General features: G+C 43.0%; 1 protein-coding gene across 1 annotated transcript in view; it reads left to right on the top strand.

The window, feature by feature from the left end:
- Nucleotides 1–674: 674 nt before the first annotated feature.
- Nucleotides 675–27511, top strand: part of rftn1b (raftlin, lipid raft linker 1b) — a 158474-nt gene continuing 131637 nt past the window's right edge. Inside the window, 2 exon segments of the mRNA XM_030748961.1 lie at nt 675–1305; nt 20206–20389. Of these exon segments, the coding sequence (XP_030604821.1) occupies nt 20242–20389 (148 nt within the window). The 5' untranslated portion in view covers nt 675–1305; nt 20206–20241.

Genomic DNA, 27511 nt, shown 5'->3' with positions numbered 1-27511 from the left:
GGGGAAAAAAATATCTGCCAGTAAACGTTTGCATTGCAGAGGTTATGCTCAGACTGTACCGGTATGAATCAGCACCGTTATTGTTGTGGTGGAAATCACGACTTATGTCTCAGAGAGCTCCCGTTTCCCAGACGGTGGCCCCTCATACAAACTGGCTTAAATAATAAATACGGAGCTCTAACAGGTTCTGACCCGGACGTATAAAATATGCATAACCACTACAGACAAGTGAAACGCTGAGAATCACACACACACACACACACACACACACACACACACATCCGTATACAACAAACCAACCATTGCAGCCTCATTTCAGTCAAACTTATCACCAACCCCCCTGAAACTCTTCAGCCATTCCCACTGCACGCAGGTTTGAATATATCGACTTTGTGGCACAACATTCGACTGCTTTCCTTCTACTTCTCTCTCTCAACAAAATATCGATCACTATTTCTGTCTGCCCTGCTCTCTTAAGTCTTTTACTTTCTAAACAACACCCACCAACCCCCCTTCCCATTCCTCCTCCTTCTCCTCCCTCTCTCTAACTCTGGTATTTCCCAATGAAGACCCCCCCCCCCCCTCCACACCTCCCCACTTCCCCTCTGTCATTCCCCCTCCCTCCTCTTTCCCTTTCCTCTCCCTCCCGTCTCCTCTCCCCGTTCTCTCCTCAGATGGATTCTTCAGTCAGTCGTGTGGAACTGGTGCGGCTGCCGGAGAGACAGACATCGAGGCAGAGAGGCTGCTCGGAGCAGACGCTGGGTCAGAGCGCTCAGTTGCTTCAGACAATCACAGGGGAGCGAGAGAAAGACACAGGAAGAGAGAGAGAACACTACATAGAGAGAGAGGCTGAAAAAGGAGGGAGAGACAGGGGAGGGAGGTAAATATGTGACAGGATGTGGTTTCCCTGAGCTTGCAAAAACATTGGTATACAGTCATACTTTGAGCATGACCTAAACACACTAAGCGTGCAAGTGTGTTTGAGCGCCAATAGGTGGTGAAGGGAGAGACGAAGCAAACCGCTGGAGCTGCTGCTGCTGAGCCCGCAGAACCAACACTCGTGTTCCTCTGCTGCCTGCCTGCCTGCCTGCTCGCACGCCTGCCCGGAGGATTGTGGTTCCTTTAAGCCGACCGGCTCCCCGGCAGCCTCTGACAGCTCGCCGGACAGGATCCGAACCCGTCCTCCATCCTCTGTTTGCGTTCTTCTCCCCACGTGAAGTAGAATGCGATTCTGTGCTGGAAGCAGTCGTCCAGTTGCTGCATTTGTGTCCAAGCAGTGAACTTTTCAACGAGACTGTGAAAGAGGTAAGTTTGTCTTCTGTTTTATGCTCCTGAGCACGAGTATGAAAGCAGATGTGTTACTGTGTGCTCACATCTACGTCTCTGGACAGCAGCCACTGTAAACTTGGACTGCGTGGTAGCAACTGTTTACTGCTGAGAGTTCATTCATTAGATGTTGACACAAGTTTGACTTTTGAGCAGCATCTTCAGCAACAAGCTGTAAATTCACTGCAGCCGCACACACACTTACTCAGCGTCATCGTCACCAGTGTTGGGTGAAAGGATTGTTCTGCACATCACTTAATATATTATAAAGTAATGCAGTACTTTATTACTCTCTGTAAAAAGTACTTGTAACTCATTACATTACTGTTTTTGTATCTGACAGTTAACAACATAATGTTAAACCTTACACGCCCACATGTCAGCACAGCTTTCTTGAGTTTTTAAGTAATATATCATAAAGTTGTCAACAAAGTTACTGAGAATCAACCCAAAGAACAAAGATAGTGATTCTACCACAGAGCCAGCATTTCCTCCTCTGTGAACTGTTACATCGGCTCTTCACCTCTGCTTTTTTTACTTGTTGAAAATCCACCTCTGGCTCCTCAGTTGGGCTCTGCACACAATCAGCTTGGCCCAGTCTTCCAGCTTTGTGTTAGCATGCTGCCAGATGCAGGTGCCTGTAAAAATTTGATGTTGTGTTCACAGAAGTAGACAGCTGCTTCTGCCCTGCATTAACGCGCTTTGTACAGACCTGAGAGTACAGTAAGAAACGTACCTGTCCTCCCCTCAGAAGTGTTAGACTTCCCCGCCATCAGTGCCCCATAACTCCAGACTGAAGTCGAGCTGAAACATGGATGAAACTTATTTATTTTCAGTCAGACCACTTTTTCAGATAACTGAAGAACATAACTGTTTGATTCAGTAACTGTAATCTGATTACTGATGTTAGGAACAGCAGCACATTACATCATGACTTTTTGCACAAAAGTAATGCGATTATAGGAATGTGTCATGTTATATCCCCGCGCACATTTATTTAAACATGCACATCAATAGGTCATGTTGTTTCAAAGTCATATTGCATGCTTGATGGATGGTATGGAGTAGCGCTGGGAATGCCAACTATCTCAACCTGGATCCAATCACAGACCAAACCCTGACGGTGCTTTCTGTAACCGTGAGGAGAAAGTCAGGGGAGTGTGTGATTTGTGAGCTACTGTGCTGCACTGTTTCACGGGTAGAGCTGTGGGTTTCCCCCCTGCATTGTGTTGTGCAGCATGCGTGCTGGTAAATCCGCGTCTGTCTGCACATGTGGATGTTTACATGCCTAGACTGTGTGATCCGCTACACGCACACAACCAACCATGCGTGCATGTATGAGAGGAGGAGGTTTAAAGGGGAAAACAAGTTGAGGGATGGCAGGAGGTGAAGGAAGGGGGGGGGGGCCGAAAAAAGACAAGGGCATGAGAGACAGGAAAAGCCAGGGGGTGAGGAGAAATTGGTGTGTGTGTGGGTGTGTGTGTGTGTGAGAGAGAGAGAAAGTTAGTGAACTGCTGTTAATTAGTTCCAGCTGGTGAGTTGTGGAGCATCAGGCTGCGTTAACTCTACAGTGATTGTGGGTCAGGAGTTCTTTCTGTCTCTCTCTCTCTCACACACACACACACACACACTTCTATTGTTGTGCTGACCCTCATTGCCTAACCCCAGCCCTAACCCAAACCCAATTACGCCCTGAACCCTAAAACAAAGCTTTGCCCCTCTTCAAAAGGCTCTTTACCTTTTGTGAGGACGCGCCAACATATTCCACTATGATGCTATTAAACTACATCTTTAAAGAAATGCGCACACCTACACAAACACTGTACACACACACACACACACGCAGATGCACATTAAAGAAACCACAACCACGCAACAGCCATGTGCTCTGTCATCGCACTGTGCACATCAAAGGGAAAATGCATTAACATGCATCGAGCACAGGCTGTACTGCACATGTGAGCATGCATACATACATATGACATGAGAACATGAGCACACATGCAGAGGACATTGTTAACACAAACACAGACACACACAGAGGGGAAAAAGTTCTCCACGGGAACCCCACACTGACCACTCGGCAAACCTGGTTTTTGGAAATGTGGAAGTGATTGTGGTTTGGAATCGGCTCTGCTGTCATGTGACACTGAAAATGGCGTCATTTCCAGGGCAAAAGGTGAAGCAACCAGAGGGTTAATTCACTGAAACTGCAAGAAAGCATTGTGATACATACATGCAGATCTTTTTACTTTAGTTTGCCTCTAGTTATTGTTCATTAGATTTTAATTTGTGGTGCTCACAGCATTAGAAAAAGTAGATACACTTGCCAGTAATATAAACTGTATGCAGTTTGCCATGCTGTGAAAAACCCCACAGGCTGGTGTTCACCGTCTTGCGTGACATTTACGTGCCCTTTTTTTTGTGTCTCAGTGAAACGCTCACATGCACACATGTAATCATTCCTCCTGTTCACATGTGTTCACATGCTCTGTGTTAAAAATGCTTTCTAAAGTTCATTTGAATTTAATATCAGGCTTCAGCCGGCTGAGTTTGTGAGCAGTGTGCATTCATATACACATAGAAACCTTTTCCTTTAACATTTACACCTGCACATATGATTGATTGTTGTTAAAAAAAATGATTTATTAACATTTAGAAATGCAAATAACTTGCTGACCTTTGGTGACAGCTTATTAGAGTGTGTCTAATGACTGTTTATTAATGACTTTGACAACATTATTCTACTGGAGTGATTTTCTTTTTAAGTGGCAGACTCATTAACCTTTTATTGATGACTTACTAACATTTATAACTGCAGATTTATGACTTTAGTAATGATTTATTATCGCTAACTAAGGAACCCTCAAACCTTTGGTACATGAAATTGTTTCCAAAAAAGTTGTATAAATAAAAACGGTACAACACCACAAAAAGACAACATCCGGTGTTAACGCTGACCTCAAAAACTGGGGTGCCTGTGGCTCGGTTGGTAGAGCAGGTCACCTACCAATCGGAAGGTTGGTGGTTCGATTCCCGGCTCTATGCCAAAGTATCCTTGGGCAAGATACTGAACCCTGCAAGTGTTGTTGTGTGAATGGTAGATAATAAGTGCTTAGTTCAGTGCTTCTCATTTATTCTCTGTTATGCCCCCCCCAGGAAGAAGAACACACACACACACACACACACACTCTTTGCTGCGGAACCTGCTCTAAGCTGTGAGTAGGCGAAAAAAAACGTGCACCATTACTTACTATAACTTACTGTGCACATGAGAGCGCCACTGCCACCTACTGTTGTGGATGTTCAATTACACTTTATTCTAGTATGGCAAAAAAAGCGTGCCCCCCCCTGGTAGCGCACCCCACGATTTGAGAAGCACTGGGAAGTGCTTGTATGAATGGGTGAATGCAAACATGGTGTATAAGCACTTTGAGTGCTCAGTTAGAGTAGAAAAGCACTATATAAGAACCAGTCCATTTATCATTGTTCAGTGTTGTGAATGTCAGCTGCTGTTTATGTGTTCAGCTGCTAGTGAGGGGAGGGGCTGTGTGCCTTCCTGCCCCTCCCCTCACTAGTAGCTGAACACATGAACAGCAGTTGCAAATGAGCATCTAATCCGATTTTACTAATACTTATACTGATGTTTAGTATTGATTCATGTCTGAGTGTCAGTTTCTTTTTGGCAACCCTTGTTAGCATCATTAACCTGCACATTTGTGAAAACCCTGTTGTTGTTGATTATTAAATATGCGGGTTTTGGAGGAATAAATGCTAAATGCTGTCATTTGATTAGAGTCCGGGTGCTGAGCTGATGAAATCATGTAAGAATATGACAACATTACACTACATCAAAACTACAACAGGTGGCTTCACCCTTTACCAAATGCTTATGAAGTGTTTTTAAAGGAAGATGTGATGCCACAGAGTGGTAAACACATCCCTGTGGCAGGCTTTTTTTTAAATATATATGTCTAACAAACATTTGAAATGTTGTTTTTGTACTATTTTTGGTAAAATTCAGGTGAACGAATCAGCCTGACATCATATTCTTGAGCATTTATTGCTGAAACATTTAAACCTGTTTGCCACAGCGCGCCGCAGCAGTTATGTTTCTGAGTTTTTTTTTTCTGATGTTTTTTCATCCTCTCCCTCAGCCAGCAGTTTGTGTATTTCCTAAAGCTGTGTTGATTTTCTTTCGCTCCAGTCTTTTAGCAAACACGTTTTAATCAACTTATGTTTGCTATCTGATCCGGGCACAGTCTATCCCCCTGTGGGGTGTGAAATTTGATTAAGGTAATTGGCAAACGCTGGTTGGTGCAAACCATGATGTGGGCTCGTCTCCACTGAGTATGTATGGACAAACAACCGCAGACAGAACCAACAAAACACCGGAGGACTTCATACTTTTTGTACATCTATCTAAAAGATGGTTATTATTAAAGCGTCTTTGTTTCATTCTGTTCTAATTTCATGCTGCAGTTGTATTAATGCTGAGAAGAAACTCAAGCAAGCTTCAGATGTAGGCCATGGTAAAATATAGCTGTACAAGGATGTGATTACAATCAATAAATATTCACAATGCTTGAAGGTGACTAATAACTAATATAAATATAATATAAATCAAGAAGAGTTTAATTACAGATATTTTCATTAGGATTTAGGACAAAAACTCTGATGTCAGAAGACTTTATAATTAGCACAATTATAGTTAAATCTATAATAATTAGATCTTTAAACAGTAAACATGGCTGATTACGTGCTGGAGTCTTGAAGTTCTCACGACTGAATCGCACTGCAGGTGTCTGCGTCCTGTTTTGGCTGTGACACGACCGCCGGAACTAATTGTGTCCGCTGAGCCAACGCCTGCCATTCCACTAAATGCACTGCAGCGCATTTCGGAAACATCCCAGGAGCGCCTCTCTGCTCTGCATCACTAAAAGTATGCGCCAAGGCTATTTCTGATGGAAGCCTCATCGTGCTGCACGGAGCAGATGGAGAGGGCAGGAAGTCAGACAGCAGACTGGTACGGAGCATCCGGTCAGTATTTAAAATGAAAAACCCGGCCCTGTCCAGAGTAAATGCTCCACCTGAATGCTTTGAAACGCCCTGATCATGAGACTAAACTGTGTTGGAGATATGATGCCGCAGACCCTCGTAGGCTCTGTTGCCCTGATGCATCAGCAGCAGTAACACAGGCCACTAAGAGATAACAGTACCTTAATAAGGACCTACAAAAAGGTTTTGTCAGGGGGTTCGAGGCAGGTTTGTCAGTTAGAGATTCTTTTGTGACTTTTGTGTTTTGTATTTTGTTGGCCATAACCAAGTGACTAACTAACTCTGACACCAGAGGACTCCTTTTGTATAAAGGAGCTTCGCCGGCGGCTTTGACAGTACAGCATTAACCGATGCACGAGGACTGAGACGGGGCCGGTCATCCCGTCTGCAGCATCTGCTGGAACTCATATCCTTTCTCTCTGAAATGCTTGGTTACAAGATTTTGAGCAAAGATTATTTTCCCCCTCACTCCGCGCAATATGACAGTGATCATGCTTTTGAAGATACAAAGTTATTCAAGCCTCTGGCTTTTCTCTAGACCTGAGACAGCATATTAGGATAAATCCTCCGGGCAAGACAGCAAACACCAGAGAGCCAGTGTTCAGCCAATTGTGCAGCAGCTTACCCTCAAAGCACAGAAAAGGAAAACAACACCCCTCTTGATATTTCTATAAGGCAAATTGACTTCTGTTGTAATGGGTGGTCAAGAAAATTGCAGCAGTATTGATTAGGTAATGTCCAACACGGACATGTCGATAGGGTGTCTGAAAATCTCAGAACTTAGCTCCAGCTGGCTTTAATAAAAAATGACCTGCCTGGAGCAAGTTCACAGAAAGCAATGAGTCACTCACGGGAAATCTCTTCGCGTTTAAGAGAAAAATAGAAAAAGGGGGCAGCCGACGAATTTTCTCTTTTTAACAGGATATTCTTCTCTCCTGCTTCTGGAAATGACAAACCTTCTCCTTCCACCATGTTTCTTTGGCTACAGCTCAGAAACAACCGAGACAGGTTTTTGTGCAGGTTTAACTTGAGATAATGTTTTGCTTTTCGCTTGTGAGAAATGTACAAATCCCACTGTGGATAGATTATGCATGACAAATCAAACTCATGACTGTCAAAGACGTGCAGGGAGAGGAGAGGAGGGGAAACAGGTGGAAAGAGGAGAATAGGAAGCAGGGAATCGGTCCAGGTGATGAGGAGGGTTGAGAGCTTATAGCAGCCAGAAAAAGAGAAGAAAGAGAGAATCTGACAATGAAAGAGAGAGAGGTTGGGACAGATTGGTGCCTATTCTTCTCCTCAGAAAGGAATAGTCACAGAGGGGCTGGTTCCCATGGCAATAGCTCCCTCGATGAGTGTGTGTGTGTGTGTGTGTGTGTGTGTGTGGATGGACTGTAACCGGGCCTTGAGACTGTAAGGAGAGGTCGGCCGAGGCTGTCGTTGAGCACGGAGATGCTGTGGGCCTTGAGTCGGCGGACAGTCTTGGGCAGACGCTGCCGTTTTTTCGCCCGTTCGCTCCGCCTAAACTCGTTTCCCTTTATCTCCCATTTTTACTTTGCGCTGCGCGCCGTTATGGATCGTCCTTGGTCATTCAGAGCAAATATAAATTCAATGAGTTGAAAAAATAAAATATGTCTTTTAGTAACCATGGCAAGCTTTGTGAGAGTGGGTAAAGGTTTGATTTGGAGATGTTTCCAATTTGAAGCTTTTCTCTAGCATTTTTTTTTTTTTGGAGGCCACTAATAAAGTATGTACCTCCCAACCATGTAGTATAATAACCTTTTTTTCTTTACAGTCACTAATTATGATATTTTTTAACCAGTGTGGGCTATCAGGGCTCTTCTGTAACACACTGCAGCATCTCCTTCAGTACTGAGGATTTTCTCCACTGGGTTTTACCACAAATTAGAAATGCAGCAACACTTATATGTGATGTACACACATGATTATAACTTGGAATCATCCACATCCATAGTAGTCACCAGTGCTCTCTAAAACAGTTTGATAACACTTTTTTCAGTCGTCCCAGTTCCAGCAGCCTGTCTCAGTCATGAACTCGCCTCATCTGTCAGGCTGTGCAGTTTTACCAACAATAGTTTAGAATTTATGGGAAAAGAACCCAAAGGTTTCCTCTGAATTCAAGATTTATGGTATACTGCAGGCCTGCCACGGGGAGCCAGTTTAATGTTGTATAAACTCACTCAAATGTAACTAAAGCATTTATAACTGAAATGCAGATATCTAATGCAGTAAAAATATCATTTCTCTGAGATGCTCCTGTCATCACAGAGAAACCTACACAATAAAATGAAACCGAACTTTCAACAACTTGCAAAGAAGAAGAAGTGCAACTCTAAAAACTAAACTTAGTTACCTCATATTTACTGCGGTTGAAATAAATGCAACACCTACACAGGGCGAAAATAAATATCAGCCATCAACAGACACATTTACATCCACTCTGTTTTTACCAACCTAACCATTGTGTGTGTGTGTGTGTGTGTGTGTGTGTGTGTGTGTGTGTGTGTGTGTGTGTGTGTGTGTGTGTGTGTGTGTGTGTGTGTGTGTGTGGTTCCCCTCTTCATGGTAATTGGTAAATATTTGTTTGTTTTTCTTTTTTTAAAGATTTCATCCTTTAGATTTTGCTAAGGTTTAAAGGTAGGAGGGGCGTGACTTCGTTGACTGAGAGGTGCTGACACAGGTAGCTGTAGCTCATCGCTGTCTGTTAGGCCTCACTGAGCTTGACCTCTCGACCTCGATCGTAACTTCTGGAGCATTTTGAATTCAATCATTTGTCACATTTTCTGTCTGCCAGTGTGGTGCTGCAGAGTGTTGTAGCCTTAGCACTCCACTCTCTGGACCGAAGTACGAGTACGGACAAGTCAACAAGCAATGTGTGACTCTGTGGTGGCTATGTCCATCTTTTATATACAGTCTATAGAGAAGACTGTAAGGAAACACCATTTTATATATATATATATATATATATATATTTATATACATATACAGTGAGTGATGTTTTCTTGTGCGTTATGTCTGCTCAGCATCATGATAAAAAGATAAATATAAACAGGAAGCTGAATTTATTATCACTGTATACTTTACACAATTGGCTGGTGGCACAGGAGAAATTTGGTTTCTAAGGCACTGAAAGAATACAAATTTTCCATAACCGGGTTACCACAGTGCATGTAAATGTTTGTAACCTGATTCTCTAAATAACCTGGTTACTTAAGTGCATGTAAACGCACTTACTGCAGGCCTGTCTCTGGAAAGGACCGTGTTGTTACTAAAGGTCACAGCGTTAACATCCTGCCTGAGTGTCCATTGTCTTTCTTTTTTTCCATCCTCTCTGTTTTCCCTCTTAGCTGAAGATTCAGTGTGGCAAGGGCAAAAGAAGGAAGAAAGGGAAGAGTAGGGGATTTCCAAGTGTAGTGTGCAAACCTTCTCGGGACCCTCATGGTGTCAGCCGAAGCAGCAGAAAGGAGACAGAAACTCAGAGGCTTAATGAAGGGCCATTTTTGAGGCAGGGCTGTTGGGAAAATCAGTTGCTAATCCTGTGATCTTCCCGTAAACAAGGCTGTTTATAAGTTTCTGTTCCCAGAAACTGCTGGTGAACGTCAGGTTAAATTTAGGCAACTAGTGCCTGCACGCCTAAACTGTGGGACATTTACCAGTTTAGATCAAGTCACTTAGACTAATGTCAGTCAGTCAGTCTAGTTTTAAGTAAACTCATGGGTCACTTAGTGTGAGGTTGCACTATAAAAGTTATGCAGAGCAACTGCAGGATTGTGAGATTTGGGAATATCAGCATGATGTCTGAAACTGCTGACGGTGAAGTGTTACCGAATCATTATTCAAATATGGAGGCTGGAGGGGATGTATGGTTAATGTGGTGACCATGGCAGCACATACATGTGGCAGCACGTGGATGAAGGGGTTTTCCCAAATATAGCAACGAGTGGCAGTGACTTAAATCTGAAAATATGCATCCTCACCAGCAAAACGTGAGTGAAATTCAACTGTACACGAGTAACTACACTAATGCAGCATTACAGTACAAAATGCCTCTTTTTAATGTCACAACTATTCATGATTTATATATGATGACATATATATAAGTTGAAGTCTGTGATAAAATTGAACAGAATGATTTTTTTTTTACTTCAAGCGTACAGCTTTGTGTTTGTAAACAAAATAAATAAATAAGAAAAGGTGCTGGTGAAAGGAAACATCTTTTTTTTTCTTTATTTGAACCAGATGAAGTTAACCACTTGTGCAAAACCTCTCTGAAACCATGAGAAAAACAAGGCCCTCACCCTGACTGCTGGCAGCGGAGCTGAAGTTTCTGTGGTTAACTAACAGGTTTCAGACCCACTGATGAGCAGCGACCCGCTCGTTACACCCAACTAATAGACTTTAGATGAAAGATGAGCAGATCCACCTTGATTTCAGTGTTTAACAGTGTATCACAATGTGTTTTTGAAGCCACAAGCGACCACATTTGAACAAAAGTGTGCCGCGCAAAATTATGCAATACTAACAAGAACAGCAAGGTGTTAGCTTTTAGAAGCTAACACCTTGCTGGGGCTGAGTTTAATCATTTCAGGCATGAAGACAAAGGCTCATATTTGTTAGCTCTATGTTGCATATATGTTGGTCAGCGGGAGAGCATCAAGTCGCGTTGACCTTGTTTGGGTACAGCAGTAAATCATTTAACTGGAATACATAAATGGACAGTATCAGATGAACAGCTGAAATGGTATTAAGTTAACTTTGGCCTGGTTCAATAATTCCTTTTTTTAACCTATTTAGGTTTTTTTTAAAAGCTATTTTTAAATGGGTAAAACAGTCGGAGTAACTACTACAGGATTTTAATAAGATTAGTAACTACCTTAACAGGATCAGTGGGGTATCAGCTTAGGCGCTGTAAGCCTGCTGGAATCCCAGGTGTTGGTATGGGGTGTACAGGTGAAAGACACAGATTCAGAATGAGTGCAGATTTCATGCTAAGTAACAGCACATTACGCCACTATAACTGGAAATAGTTTCTCTATTAATGCTCCAAAAGACACCAACAACCAAGATCAGTGACTCCGATTAGCTGAAGTGAGTCACACTTCTAATAAGTCAGGACTTTGAGCCTTAATGCAATTTTAAAAATCCCCCCCAATCACCATGGCAGGGAAAATGTAGCAGACTAACAAAAGTATTAATTTCTGTTGTAAAGTTGGGCTGAGAGTGTGGAGCCAACAAGTGGCCATTCGAGGAACTGCGCGTCCTCATCAACTTAATTCTCCAGCCTTTATTCTTTCTGGTCGTTCCAACACTGGTTTGGGACTTTTTGGATGACAAGCAAAGGCATTTTTCTCAAGATGACTCGATCATAAACACGAGTCACTTGACATATTTCAACCAACAGACAGTGCTTTTTTTTTTTTTTTCTTTTTCATGCAGTCATGTCCACTCATTTTCATGTCTGTCTCTCTAACCACTCAGCCTTGTAGAGACAGTACTCCTCACAGTGCCCGTGGATAATGCTGGATCAGCGGTGCCCATCACCAAACACGGCCGAGCGTTCCACTTTACTTTTCAGATTGTAAAAGATCAAAAGTCAGAAAAAGCCAAAGAGGGTGAGGGAGACAAAGCGAGAAGAAGAGAGCAGGCTTAAAAGGGAAACTACATGGGAAAGAACACAAGACCACAGCGTCCTAATTAACGTCGTCTTGCATTAATCCACTCTGAAGCGTCCCATGCTGCTGGGTCTGATCTCAGCAATGTTACTATCAAAGCCTCGTAACGTGGTCCTGTAATGTGGGGAAGATCTCAGTCAGACAGCATTAAGTAACTCATTTGGTATTGTGAAGTCTGCGGGCTGAAGATGGGGTTTTGTATAATCATCGTCCACACTGATGAGCAATTTCCTGAATATAAAACAAGAATTTAAAGCTTCTCAATCCAATATTTTCATGTTAACAGTGGATTAAATGCCTTCATGTTCTGAAAGCTGTTGCTTGTATTGGCAAATTCACAGACTTATTGTGAAGGTCTGGAGTTCTGCGAGGCTTTCTTGGCACCTTTTAGGTTATTTCATTGTTTTGGTTTTACAGCTAGAAGATTTGCATTTATTCCAAAATGTTCTCAATAACCAGCCGTACACAGTGAGCAAAACACGGCTGTTAACGATTAACAATTGGAAGTGAACCTGTCTTCATAACTAAAAGATCTGAATCTCACTGCGTGCGGTCCATTTTTAGTTGACCTAAATCATTGAGGGTCCTAACAAGGACTGCAAAGACAGACTTGCCTGTTCTACATGCTTCTCTTCACTGAATGCAGCTTAAATCCGGTTTTTAGTTTAAAATCCTTCCCCTCACATACAAAGTCCCCACCATAGCTCATATGATCCTTATAAAGGACTTTGCTCTCAAACTGAAACTTTTTTGTGGCTCGTAGAGTTTCCAAAAGTAGAATGGGAGGCCGAGCCTTCATGGAATCAGCTCCCAGTTTGGGAGAGAGACTCCCAAACTGGATCAGGTGACTCTAAACTGTCCCTTAGTTTTGCTGCTATAGACTCAGGCAGCTGGGGGACTTCTCATGATGCACAGAGCATTTTTTTTGGTGGTGCTATACATTAAAATGAAGCTGTTAGTTATAAAAAACAAACAGAAAGTTCACTTAATGTTTACTTTAGAAGCTGGAAGAGACCAAAACAGAGCAAAAAGAAGAGTGAAGTTAATGGCTGGAGGTTTATCAGAATCTTGTCTAAATGTGCAATAAGCAAATTATTGCAAAATTTGCAGCCATAACAAGTGATAATATGTGACAGGTGATAATATATCAGTGATTTCAAGCCCCAAAGTGTCTGAAAAATCAATTAATTCAGGTCTAATAATGTGCCAAATCCCAAGACAGACAACAAGCTATGAACTCAAAGGGATCAATGTGAGCACAGAACCTTTGGACTGACTCACTGTTGTTGATTGACACGTGGAAAAAACCAGCAGGGAAAGACGAGCATCTGTCCGACGTTGTCTATCATGTTCAGCACAATACAAAGTACTATGGGATGTTTTTGTTGTAAGGGCCAAAACTAAGTGCATCCCAGCCACAACAATGCATCTGAATGTCAGTCAGGGCTTATGAGAAGGGAATCTTATCGAATAAAACCTCTTATCAAATAAAACCTCAAAAGGCCATTAGCAAGAGAAAAAAAGATCGAGCAAAATGGCAAAAGGATCGTTGCTAATTCAGCAAAAGGAAAATCAATGTCCCTCTTCCTGTTTTTTTTTTTTCCTCCCCATAACTACCCCAGTGTCTGTCAACCCTGTACAGCATCCCTGACTCTCCATTTCACTGTCTCCGAAGTGGAAGGCAGTTTTAGGGCTGCAACTGCCCAGAACTCCAACCTCAGAGAGTTTCCAGGCAAGAAAGTGCCTCAAAAATTATAAACAAGTCACATTTCCTCCGTCAGTTCAACTCTAAAAATACTCCCATTTGGCTTCACCTCACATTGCCTCCTCTCCGGTCTCAAGGAGCTATGCAAATACAAGCTCCTCCAATTTTTTTCCCATCCACTTTGTTTTCCTTTCACACCCCTCTCACGACCCCCCACAACCCAACCCCTTTTCCTCCACATCCTATTGTTCTGACTGCTTCTTCTCCATCTCCTGTAGACTACATGACAGAGCCTCGCCTTCCCTCTTGTTGTTCCTTCTCTCTCCGGGGTAGAGGGAGAAATGATAAAAGCTATTTACAAGTAACTGCAGGCAACAGTAGAAATCCAAGACTTTTTTTTTACTTTGTTTTCTTTGATGACAGAGTCATTTGCGATACTGCGCGATGAACTGCAGCGCTGTGTAGTGCAGTCCTGAGTGACAATTTAAGGGGAGACTGAAGCGCTTTTAGACACTTTGACTATGCCATCTTCTGCAGCTTGAGCCTGGCTTTTGTGTTCTTGAAATGGAAGCAAGATACCAATCCTGTTGGGCACATGCTGAGTGGCAAACACATAATGCCTAAGTACATAAGAAACATGCTGAAACTGTTTAGAAGGATTCTGAAGCTTTGACTGCACAAAACAATAGGATACCCCCCCCCCCCCCCCCCCCACACACACACACACACACACACACACACACACACACACCATAGATGCTGGTTTCTGGGCTAAATCTGACTGGCCAGTTATGATTTCTAAAAATTAAATGTGAAAACAATCTTTTCAGGACATTACAAAGAATTCAGTCTAATTTCAACCATTCACTAACACCCCCCCCCCCCCCCCCCCCCCCCCCCCCTGAGCATTTTTCCCTCTTGATTAGAGGTGTAAAGTGAGAGTTTAGTCTGGGTCACATTGTTTCAAAAATCCAAACACGTATTTGTTTTTTTAATACAGCGATTTTAACGAGAAAACACACACTGTAGCTACAAAGACTAATATTAGTGATATTATCACAGAAATGTTTAAATGTAAAAGCCTGTTTATGTTCTTTATATATATTTATATAAAGTGACAGTTAAAACCTTTTGTTCCTGCGTGCTGGGGGGGCTCAGTGGGAGAGCAGGCAGCACGGTCTCCTTGGAGCAGGAAGGTTTTGGGTCCAAATCTGCTCGTCACCTGAGGTGTTTGCAAAGGTGTCGAGGAGGACGAGTGCCTTTTCACTTTTCACTTTAGACGTATAGGGACGTCTTTTTCTTGACATCTGGTTGTTTTGAGCATGTTTTTGGAGAGATTTTGCAGGGCGGGTACCTGCATGCTTGTGCTCTGGTGTTAATCATAAATCCATCAGCTTGTGGTCCATTTTTGTGCGCTGTGACTGTTATACACGTTGAGATTTATAAAGCCCAACAAAGACGTTCATGTCGGTGCCACAGGAAACATTGGCTTTCATGACAGCCGTAATGAATCTCCTGCTTCATCTCTCACTCTCTCTCTCTCTCCCTGCTTCCACATCGTATGCTGATCATCCTTTTTCTATTCAACGGACTCTAATTGCACGCTCTCTTTTTCTCCGGACTCTACTTGCCATGCATTACCCGCTGCCCCCCCACCACCACCACCACCCAAATGCTTTTCAGGCGAACAATCTCCAACCCGGCCACCCCTATTTCCTCTTTCTCCCTTGATTGATTCTCACCTTTTCCATTCTTGCCATTCACCTCATTAACAGAGCCCCGTCTGCAGCTGGTTCCTTTTTCTGCCTCCCACTCCTTCCTACATCCAACAGCCCCCCCACCCCCCACTTCCTGTCCTGTCGTCTCTGAAGCAACGGCCAACTCAGATTCTGCCAAGCCCCTTCGATGTTCTGTAATTAGTACAGAGAATAATAGAGTAATAGAGAGGGATCTTCATCAGCCAAGGTGGAATTGGAGGGCACCACTGCCATCCATCTATCCATCTGTCCATCCGTCCATTCTTGAGTTTAATCAGTCGCATACAATAGAATGTCACCTATTCCCAGATGCAGAGAGGCAGCAGTGCTGTCACAAAGCATTTGGGATGCGGTGGCATCTGCAGTACTGGCTCTTTAAGGCCTCTTGCTCCAGGTTCGCGGCTAATTTGGCCTCCCTGGGAGTGAGGGTAGAAGAATATTTGTGTATGTTAACGTACTGAGGTGTACCAAGCATGTTTTTTTATTGGTTTTCCTTCTAACAACCCTGAGGAATCACAGATATCTGAGTGTGTGAATATTCGCTTTCCTCACTGATTTCAATAAGTCTGTTTATTTAAACACTTAATAGAAGCTGATGCTGCTTTAATGGAGATTATTCATTTTATGTTACAACCCAAAGAAGTTGGGACACAGACTACAGTGATTTGCAAATCTCATAAACCTATAATTTATTCACAATAGAACATCGAAAACAAATCAAATGTTGAAACTGAGACATTTTACTGTGAAAATATTTGAATTTGATGGCAGCAACACAACTCAGAAAAGTTGCACAGGGGCAACAAAAGGCTAAAAAGTAAGTGGCACTAAAAAGAAACAGCTGGAGGGAGATTTTGGAGCTGATAAATAACAAGAGCATCCTAGAGATGCAGAGGTTCACCAATCTGCGGAAAACTACATCTACAAATTCCAGAATAATGTTCCTCAACATAAAATAATGAAAAACTCTGAATGTCTCATCATCTACAGTACATAACATCATCAAGAGTATGAAGAAATCTCTGTGCACAAGGGACGAGACCAGAAATCGATAGTGGATACCTGTGAGCTTCAGGCCCTCAGGCAGCACTGCATTAAAACAGGCATCATTCTGGGATGGAAATCACGGCATGGGCTCAAGAACACTTCCAGAAATCACTGTCTGTGAACACAGCTCACTGTGCCATCCACAAATGCAGGTTAAAGCTCAGTCATGCAAAGAAAAAGCCATATGTGAACATGATTCAGAAATGCAGCTGTCTTATGAGGGCCAGTGCTCATTTAAAATGGACTGAGGCAAAGTGGAAAACTGTTCTGTGGTCAGACCAATCAAAATCTGAAATTCGGTTTGGGAAATGTGGACACCACGTCCTCCTTACTAAAGAGGAGAGGGGCCATCTGAGTTGTTATTCTTCTTAAGCCTGCATCTCTGATGGCGTGAGTCTGCATTAGTTCATATGGAACTGGCAGCTCGCACATCTGGAAAGGCACCATCAGCGCTGAAAGGTAAAAACAGGTTTTCAATGAACATCCAGACGATGTCTTTTTCAGGGAAGGCTAAACCATATACTGCATCTATTGCAACAGCATGGCTTCATAGTAGAAGAGTGTGGGTGCTGAACCGACCTGCCTGCAGTCCAGACTTTTCACCAACTGAACATTTGTCAAAGATGACCCGGGACTGCTGATCAGCTAGAATCCTCCATCAGACGAGAATGGGACAACATTCCTCTCCCCAAAGTTCAGCAGCTGGTTTCCTCAGTTCCCAGATGTTTATGGACTGTTGCTAAAGGGAATGGGAATGCTACACAGTGGTAAACACGCTACTTTCCCAACATTTCTGAGACATGTTGCTGCCATTAAATTCCAAAAGACCTCATTTTCCTTCTTAAAATAATACATTTATTCAATTTAATTTGTTTTCTGTGTTCTATTGTAAATGAAATACGTATTAATGAGATTTGTTTTTATGTTTTACACAATGTTGCAGCTTTATTGGAATTGGGGTTGTACGTGATTCTGTACTTCTGCTCGCATGCAATTCATTGAAAGTAGTATAAAAATCATATTACTGCTCAGTCTTTGTGGGTTCAATTAATAGTGTCAAAATGCCCATCAAAGCACAACAAAAGAATTTTCAAACTTGCCAAAATGTATTTATGACATTCAGGCAATTTTACTCAAACAAACTAACAAACACCAGAAGTTACATGTAACAATGTGTTTTACTCTCTTTACAAACAGCACAGTCTGGCCCTTACATAAACATCTGCCAGGAATATGGCAGCTCCGTATTCAACACCCATTGTCCCTTCATATCCACGATACCTTCTCTGCACATGTCCAAACCATCTCAGCCTTGCTTCTCTAACTTTGTCTCCAAAATGCTCGACCTGAGCTGAGCTCTAATCTTGTCCATCCTGGTCACTCCCAATGAAGATCTGAGCATCTTCAGCTCAGCCTCCTGTCTTTTTGTCGGTGCCATCATCTCACTACCATCTTGTAAACCTTCCCTTTCAGTCTAGCTGCTGTCCTTCTGCCACATATCACTGCTGACACTCGTCTCCACCCACTCCACCCTGCCTGCACGCTCTTCTTCACCTCTCATGTGCACTGTCTAATGCTTTGAATGGTTGACCCAAAGTATTTATACTCATCCACCTTCACTCCCTCTCCTCCTTCCAAGAACACTAAATAAGTGTTTTAAATTGATAAACTTGCACTGAGTAAATCTGCCACTGAAGCGCTGGAAGGTTGTCAAGAAAAATGATTAAAAACCAAGAAAACATAAAGGACAACATATTCTATTATTTATAAGTTGACTTTTAGAGCATGTTTAATAAAAAAACCAGCAAAAAACAAAAGTTCTTTCCTTTAAAAACAGGCAATTGTGGTACTTGTTTGGCATTGGCTTCCAATCAACTTTTAGTGATAATTAAAAGATGCAGTCATAAATTGAATAGTGGCATTGCTACAAATTGCTCTAACAGACTACCATACTAAACATAACCCTGAGCTCCCAGTTTCATTCAGTGACAGCTCTGTGGCTGTAAGGCTGAAATACCCACCCTTTATTTTTATCTGGCAACATTTTTAAAATCTGGTTTTAAAAAGATCCCTAATAAAAACTGCAAAGTAATCAATGAAAAACAGCCTTATTTTAATAAGCCGGTCAACAGTGAGATGGTTAAATCAATTTTTAAAATGTTCATCTGAAACTCTTCCAAGTTTAGTTGCTATAATAATGGACACAAGAACATTGTACCCATTTTGGTAAGAGACAACATAATTTTAGCCATTTGCAAAGCTTTGGAAAGTGAAGTATCGGTTTATAGGTTTATGGGTATATAAGGTATATATGGGTATAATCATATTACAGGGTTCTATTCCCCCCCCCACAAAAAAAATGCAGCCTGGTGTCTGTAAGTGGGTGGGTGGGTTAAGCATTAGCAAGTTAATTAGCATGCTAATGCTAATTAGCTTGCTAATGTAAAAAACCAAATGCCGCGCTCACTTGCTAATTGAGTGATGGTGGACAGTTAGATTAATTAAGCCTACACAACAAAAACATTTTAATCCAGGTGTTTTATCATCTGATCAGCTGCTAACAGCACTTCTTATGTTGGAATATCCATCATCACGTTATAACTAGAATATTTTTAATGCAAGCCACAACAGTTAGTGACATCATTTCGGTGGGACTTATAATCTTTTCTCCAAGGCCCCTCTCAGCTACTGGGATTTTATGTTTAATACAGTAGGAAGCCCGAAATTGGCATTTGAGCTCTCTCTTTCCTCTTCTTCCCCTTCGCGTTCACGCTGGTCACCATCTTGGTTTCTGTAGCCCCACGAAATCAAGCATAAACAGGACCATCACCACGATGGCATTGTGAACAAAACTGGCTGTGCCGGTGACAGATTGCAAATTGCAGTGAAATAATACTATAGTGCAGTGATCTAGCCAGAGTAAACCAATCAGAGTCTGGTATCATGACTGGTGGGGTGTGCGCTTGATAATTGCAGTGACAGCAAAGAGTTCAGATAGCAAACCGGTGAAATTCTCAGCCCTGCGCAAGACAACCTCAGCGTGGCGCAGTGCAGGGCGATCAGCCGCTGGCTAGAACCCTGTATTATTGTATTTGACCTGGTTCTGGTACCAGAGCTGCCATCTTATCTGGTAAGCTATGGCTATGGTTAAAAATACTCTGCTCCGAGTACCTATCTTTATCACCAAACACATACAAAATCCTGGGCACCAGTGTTGGGGGTAACCCCTTTTTTGCAATGAGTTGGTAAGTTAGTTTTTTAGTTCAAATAATTTGCCATTAGAATTTTTCAAATAAGCAATTATTTGCAATTTGTTGTCATAAAACAGCACAAAAAAAAAACTCATGTATTTACTAACAAGATGGAAAACAGAAAACTTTTACATCTCAGAAGTATTTGAATTATTCTGAATTATTCTGAATTTGTGAGTGACAGAAGCATCACAATGGACTGCTAATTGTGCCTGAATGACCACCAAAGCCTGTCAGCTGTCACGAGCTGAGCACACCTCCACAACGCTGGTGCTCCATTGAGAAGGACAATGAAGCCACAGCGCTCCAAAATGCAAAGCCGAGTTTTTTGGCTCATCTAAAGATCAATTTTGTGTCTTTTTTTTTTGCAGGGTTTTTATACAGAGTGACTCACAAACTGTGGAGCCATGGGCTGCGGGCTGCGCAAGATGAAACCGGTGTCTGATGAGAACAGTCCAGGGAAGATTTACTCCACTCTGAAGAGACCACAGGTGGAGACCAAGGTGGGCGTGGCCTATACATACCGCTACCTGGACTTCCTCATCGGCAAAGACGGTAAGAAGGACTGTTAATCAGCGATCTTCAGGCCACAGCCTGTGGAAACTGTCTTCTTTCATGTGTTCAGCAAAACTGAACTGATGCTTCTCATTTTAGTAACCAGAGCTAAAGTGTAACCCACAATATTTACCACTGAGGCGCCCAAATCTCTGCGTAGCAATCACTGCTATTGATCAGTGTGTTGTAACAGATGGGCCATAAAAATCTAAATTAATGCTCCTTTCACATGCACAGCTCAAATTATATGAATAGCTCAACACTTTTGCTGTGCCGCACGATGAGGCGTCAGTGTGCCTTTTGTGAGAGATTTTCTGCAACAAAATATACAATTCTGTACTTTGTGTATGTGGTTGCTTTTTTTTTTCTTCAGTACATTTAGTCTGTCTACCCCCTCTCTGAAAATAGCATCATATCAAAAACTCAGTAAAAAAAATAAAACATTAAGGATTCAGACACAGGAGAAATCTATCACTCATGGAATAAGAGCTGTAATTTTCATCAGAATTTTCTTGTAATGACAGAGTGTTTAATTAGTGCTTGTTCCCTGTATAGCCACATCCATTATAATTTATTTTCTGACAATTAGTCAGTCATGCTTTTGCGTCATGCTAATGATATAGAACGTTCCAGACCAATCCGTCTCAAACTTCCTGCTGGCGGCCATCAGTTATGAAAGGCAGGGTCCAAGCTGCTAGCAGGGGACGCAAACAAAGTAAAAGGGGGCCTGCTGGGGAGACCGACTTTTTGTTCAAGGTCACAAAGCTATTTCTGTTCAGTCAGTTTCAGTGTGATTCAGCGGGTGAGATGCTGGCCCGACCGGCTGCACGCTCTGACCGGCCTGAAACTGTGGAGACGTTGCTGACAGTCAAATTTGAGGCTGCTTGAGCCATGCAAAGAAATATGGAAATGAATCATTTCTCTTCATAAAGTAGAATCCGTATTCTGACGTGCACATGCTCACACAAATTCACACAGAAAATCCCCCACCTCTCCTTCCTCCTTTCAGTGTGAGGTGGGCGTTGCTTCCTGAGATGCAGAGAACAAACTTCACGGTTTGGGGGCCACTTTGCATGTTTTGTAACGTGTGTGAGGAGTGCACACTTTCGCTTGTATTCTGGTCCAAGCTTAAACACACTGAAACTTCTAATAAAGCCAGCTGCTTCATGTAAAGACAGCTGGGATGTAAAGTAAATGGTTTAGTTTATTTACAGTTTAGTTTACGTCAGTGCGATCACGCCAGCTGCAGCTGTTGTGAGCATCTTCACACCACACCCATCTTTGTTAACCTTGGTTTATACACCAGATAAACATAAACCTTCATATCGGGCGTAAAGAGGAGGGGGCCAGCGGCACAGGGGTCAGACTACACCTGTCTTTGAAGTGTGGTAACCAAAACGTGTCCACAGGCAGGCAGAAGCCCTGAGAGGCACACAGACCACACTCCACACTGCCTCTGTGGTAGTTCCCACTGCAGCAGGTGTCTCCAGGGTCGAAACACTCAGACTCACAAGATGAAGACTAAATCAGCTTTGCTACTGTGGCTGCTAAAAAACACAAACGCATTTGGTGCAAATATTTATGCACACACACACACACACACATATATATATATATATATAATAACATGTTATGCTGCTCTGAGGAGACCAAATTGCTCTACATGCACACAGATAAGAATTTAGTTCAAATTAAGTGTGTAATACTAATCAAAGCATGCTAACATAACCATTATTCTTGATGCTGTTGTTGCAGGAAAGTAATTTTGTTAATGCCCCCCAAAAGTAGAGCTCCCTCCTCTTTTTTTCGGCTGCTCGGCGGACTGTTCATTTTTCAAAGACTCAGATTTGCTTCCAGTTCGCTCCCATGACATTTTGCAGCTTGCCCGCAGAATCAAAACAAAGAAAGTGCACTAAAGCATGCACACACCGAGGGCCATTTAGAAGACTAATCCCACATTATTAGTCATAACCTGGATGATGCTTTTAAAAACAGATGAAATATAGCCAAATGTTTCAGACTCTGTGAACACACTGAGCTCACTGCTTTCTCTGTGTTGCTGCTACATTCGTTTACAAAGTGTAAACTTGTGTGCCGACCTGTAGCTACTGAGCAGACAGACACTGACTTCAGCGTTAAGGTGAAGGTTAATTTAACATTATATCTAGAATTAGGATTGGAATAAGGTCGCACGCTTAATGGAGGCCATGAAGGTTAAGGCGAGCTAATGGGGAATGAATGTGCGCAGGGACAGGGCTGTGTGTCTTTGTGTGTATGTACGAGACCAGGGGAGAGTCAGGGCGCTATATATAGCTATCACTCCGTTATTTCTGCCCCTGACAGCTATAGCTAAAATGATAGTGGGAGGGGGGTTTTGTTAGTGGTGGGGCTGTTGCAGTGGAGGCGGGGGGAGGAGGGGGGATGGTACGGGAAGCAGGGAGATGTAGTGTGCAACGTGTTCATCCTGACAGTTGATTAGTCTCCATTAGTTTGTCAGGCAGACTGGACTGGATGGATGAAGGGGCCGGGGAATGTGGGCGTCCAGGGGGGGACGTGCTTTCTATCCTCTGTCATATGGGACCTGATGTGAGGGCGGGGCTGGAAGGGGAGGTAGGAGGTGGACGGGTGCCTCCCTTTTGTTGAACTGCGTGTGTGTCATTGGCTCGTGGCCACATTATTATCTTCAAGTGTGCTGTTTAATGATGGGGGTTGGTACTTACTGTAATCAGTTTTGTCTTACCTTATTGCTCTGTCACTGTCAGTGCGCCTCTATGTTTCTGTCTTTGTTCATCGCTTAAAATATATGTGCATGTCTGCCTAGTTTAGCTAGGAATGCATTACATTTGAGAAATAATCCGGTGAGCGTGGCCCAGTGTCTGAATCACTTCATGCATCAACAGATTTTCAGGCTAAAGGGTTAGTGTGTTACTCATGGCTGTAATTACCTTGTACCATGTATGTAAGTGTAGGCAATGATTCATGCGTCTGGCCTTTTCTCCAGGAAACCTGTAAAATATTCAAGGCAGAGTCAAAGATTATGAATATGAAAATAGTCTCTGGTAGAGCTGTAGGGCAGGGACATAAATACAGATACTTACATCCTGAGCTCCAGCAGAACATTTGTTACATCTTCATGTAATTACACTTACTTTTCTTAATTAATGAATTATGCCTCTTAAAATGAACTGATTTTCTTACTCTTAAAAGGTACCCTGTGGAGTTTTCTAATACAGGTTTTATAATACTGCACCGCAGCATGTAACAGACCCACCATCCAGAGCGTTCACACATGAATCCTGGAGACCGTCTGAGCAATCGGGGCCAAGCCTCGGCTGAAGTCGCTCGTACAGAAGGAGACAGACAGACAGGAACAGCTCTGTTTGTTTTAGGCAGTGGGTGGAGACCCCCTGTGTGGGGGCGGGACACATTGCGCCCACTTGCTCACTATGAATTCTCCAGACAATTACCTCCTCTGCATTTCTACTTTTTACACAATAACTGGTAAATTACCGTCTGGAGATCAAACTATCAGCCCTGAAATTAGTGGGCAGCCCGACCTACCACAGCCACAGTGACCCCCAAACTGGGAGAGTGGCTCCAGCAGGACCCTCGAGCTCCCAGGCCTCTGGTAGAGGACTCAAGCTTGGAGGACAAAGGCTGCCCGCAGAAAATAATTCTCATATATACTTATTTATTTATAAAACAATTGTTTATATCTATGATTGCTAGCTAGTGGGTTTTGTCTTGCATGCTTTTGCTGGCTCATTGCAGCCTTTGCTGGCATGTAACTGTCACTGGCATGTAACTGTCAGTGAAGCAGAGGCAGCACTGGAATCAGTGTGTCCTCACCTGGATCCTCAGATCCTCGCCCACAAACAGCAGAGATGAACACTGACTTCAGTGCTGCAAGTGGCCAAAAACTGTCGTCTCACAGATGAAAACAGCGGTTAAAGCCACCGCTGCTCTGCACTGCTGTGTCAAAGCAGAACAAAAACCCCTGACATGTCTAACCAGGAGACACTTATTATTTCCTGTTTGACCTCGATTCACTCCGTCTTTGTCAGGCTACCTCGGTTGAAGCTTGGGAAATGAGTGCGCCATTTTTTCCCCCTGTAAGCTCACTGTTAGCGTAACTTTTAAGTGCCACCCTAAAACGATCCCACTGTGAGCGTTCCTCTCGCTGGCTCGTGCTTTTCTGCTTTATGTCCAGTTCTTTTCATGTCACTGTTTACATAAAAACTGAAACAGTAATTTATATTTTGTTATGTTAAAATAACATGTAATTTGATTTCATTAAATATGACCTATTATGGTCTTTCACAACTCCAGAACTTTATTTTCCCAGAGTAGATTTGTATATTTCAAATGTTTGTATCTCACACTGAGCCTCCGTGCAGCCCCTCTGAGCTAAAGCCCCTTCTTATAGGCTAAGTTTCTTCTGATTGGCTGCCCCTCGTAAACAGCATGCTTGAATAGCAGGCGGTTGGTGCTTATGTGCCCTCAGTCAGAGCTGTGTGCCTGAGATTAGCCCCTCTCAGGTACATCATAGCTGAGTATGAGCACCTGAGCAGAGTAGGAAAAACTGTGCTAAACAGAGTTTTTAGAGCAGTCTGAAGCCTGAGCTTATTTCAAACGCTGTATTTAATATGAGCATCCTGTGACAGTGCATTTATTTGGCTGAAGCTCACTGACTGCTCTAACAGCCAGGTTTCACACAGGTTTTTCCACTCCTGGCTCTCTCTGACATCACTGAGAGGGGATATCCTGAATATGGTCTGGCTGTGAGCACAGAAGCCTCATCCATCTGTTGTAATATTTTGCTCGTGAGGGGCATCGTGAAAGTCAAGTGGTGATTCAGAAGCTATTATCATTGTCTTTGTGATAAAAATTTGGCATAAGGCAAAACGTTTGTGATACAAATGCAGCAGATGCAGCAGAATCATAATTTTAACTGGGGATAAAATACAGGCTGACTTTTTGTTGCCTCCTTACCTCTTTTCTCGGGTGAGATTCATTATGTTGAGTTTGCATTACTATGACTGCTGCACTGTGAATAATGTTTGTAGTAATTTCTTGCCGCTGTGTTAGATCATGGCTTTCTGCAACTGCCGCCTCAATGGCCCCTCAGGCTACTAACCAGCTACCAAATGTATGAAAATAGCACCTTCCACTGCAGAAAACGGTGATGAAAGAAAGAGTAAATCTACGTAATAAACCTCTTCTGCACTAACCACGAGCACACCGACGAGTTGCTGTTGCTGCCTCGTGTTTCTTTATCATTTTAAAGCCTGCATTCAGCTTCATGGTCACTCTGCTGCTAGCATTCAATCGCCTCTGAAAGGCCGGGAAAAAACAAAAACAGAGAGTCTGTTTGATATTGAGATCATGACCCCACGGGGAACCGAGAGAAAGCTTGTGTTAGATGGCATGGAAAGAAGCCATTTCACTGCGGATGCAAGCAAACACACTCAGGGATGCGAGGCGCGAATCTTATTTCCCAAAATGTGATTTTTTATTTTTTTTGAAATGTTAAAAACATCAGGAGGAACGAAAGATTGAAAACATGCTCAATGTGTTGCTGCTTTGTGGCGAGCAGTCCGGAAATACTGGAGAAATAAAGATGTCGTCCTTGACATCAAAGCTGCTGAACAGACATAAGGCCTGTGTGCGCACGCACGCACACACGCACACACACAAAAGACTCGAGACACCGTTTGATATCATCTCGGGAACGAGACACATCATTTATATGCAAAACCCCTAGAGCCCCGAGTCCCCTTGTTAATATGAGCTGTAGCAGTGGCGGCAGGTGAGTGACACACAGGAGTAGCTCCCTACCGTCACTCCACTCAGATATAAGACAGAGCTGTGGGAGAGGTCAGCAGGAACGCTGCATGCCGGAGTGGCTTTCCGAGGGGAGATTAGTCCTTGGATGGCGGGGGAGCCTGGATTTATCCCCTGGCTCCCCAGCTTGAGAGGTGGAATTGAATCGCAGTTATTGGAGGGGAGAATGACATTGAAGACTGAATTCACGGTCATCTGGTTTTTACATTATATTTCCATTATATTCCCAGTGCCCGGAGTGTGGCTGTACGGCTGAAATCCAAACATGATTGGAAATTAGATGCAGCCCAAAGTGAATTGAATGGGAAATGTGTTTCTGATGGTCTGAGAAATCAAAAGGGGCAAGTGGTGATTATGTTAGGAGAAGACTGAATTTAGAATCTGGACCTCCTTAAGAACGGGCCTGTTATCGCACACCGAGAGCTCCTGATGAAGGTATTCAGTGTGATTAGTGGAAAACTGTGGAATCTTCCATAAATGTGCATGAAATATGCATCAACCGCCGGCCGAACCCGGAGTGCAAATTCAGACTTGTGTCACCGCTTCTTGTTTCTTCCTCCATCCGTAGTAAGCGGCATACTAAGTGGCTGCTGCTTGCATTGTTTCAAGCCACTCAGGCAGCAAAATGCCAAGCCATCGTTTGTTGAGACAAAGATGTCAGAGCAGCATTTTAGGCGCGTGTGACAGAGCCGGAGCTCAGCAGGTTCCATTCGTTAAGCTTCAAACAGCTGCAACTGCTGACAAAGTTTTCAGCAACAGGAAACGCAGATTTCTGCCCGGTTCCTTCCTCTCCCCCCCCAACCCCAACCCCACCCCCTCGCCTCAGCCTCCCTCCCTGCTCAGCAGTATGTTTAAGATTAGCTTTCCTGGTAATGCTGCATATTCTGTGCAGGCTGCTTCGTGTCTTTAAAGGCTTTGTTGCAGTTAACCCAGCTCAGTTTCAAGTACATGATGTGCATGTGTCTGTTATTATTCTCCCTCCACACACAGACAGACAGACACACACACACACACACACACACACACACAGACAGACACAAATATAATTTCCTTGTCAGAAAAATATTTTGCACCCATTTTTGAATCAGATTTTTTGACCTGCTGACCGAGTGTGTTACAGGTTTCTTGCTGTGGGAGGGTACGAAATAAAAATGGAAGGTCAGAGAATAAGAGAAAATCCTGAGTGGAAGCAGGTGTACTGTGGCAGGTGGGATTCAGGGAGATATTTTAAAGTTTAGTAAAGCTGCAGAAGCATCTGAATTATTATTTTTTTTTAAT

This window comes from Archocentrus centrarchus, chromosome 16 (genome assembly GCF_007364275.1).
Source record: "Archocentrus centrarchus isolate MPI-CPG fArcCen1 chromosome 16, fArcCen1, whole genome shotgun sequence".
In the NCBI taxonomy this organism is placed as follows: domain Eukaryota; kingdom Metazoa; phylum Chordata; class Actinopteri; order Cichliformes; family Cichlidae; genus Archocentrus; species Archocentrus centrarchus.
This window is presented reverse-complemented; position numbering and strand designations above follow the sequence as displayed.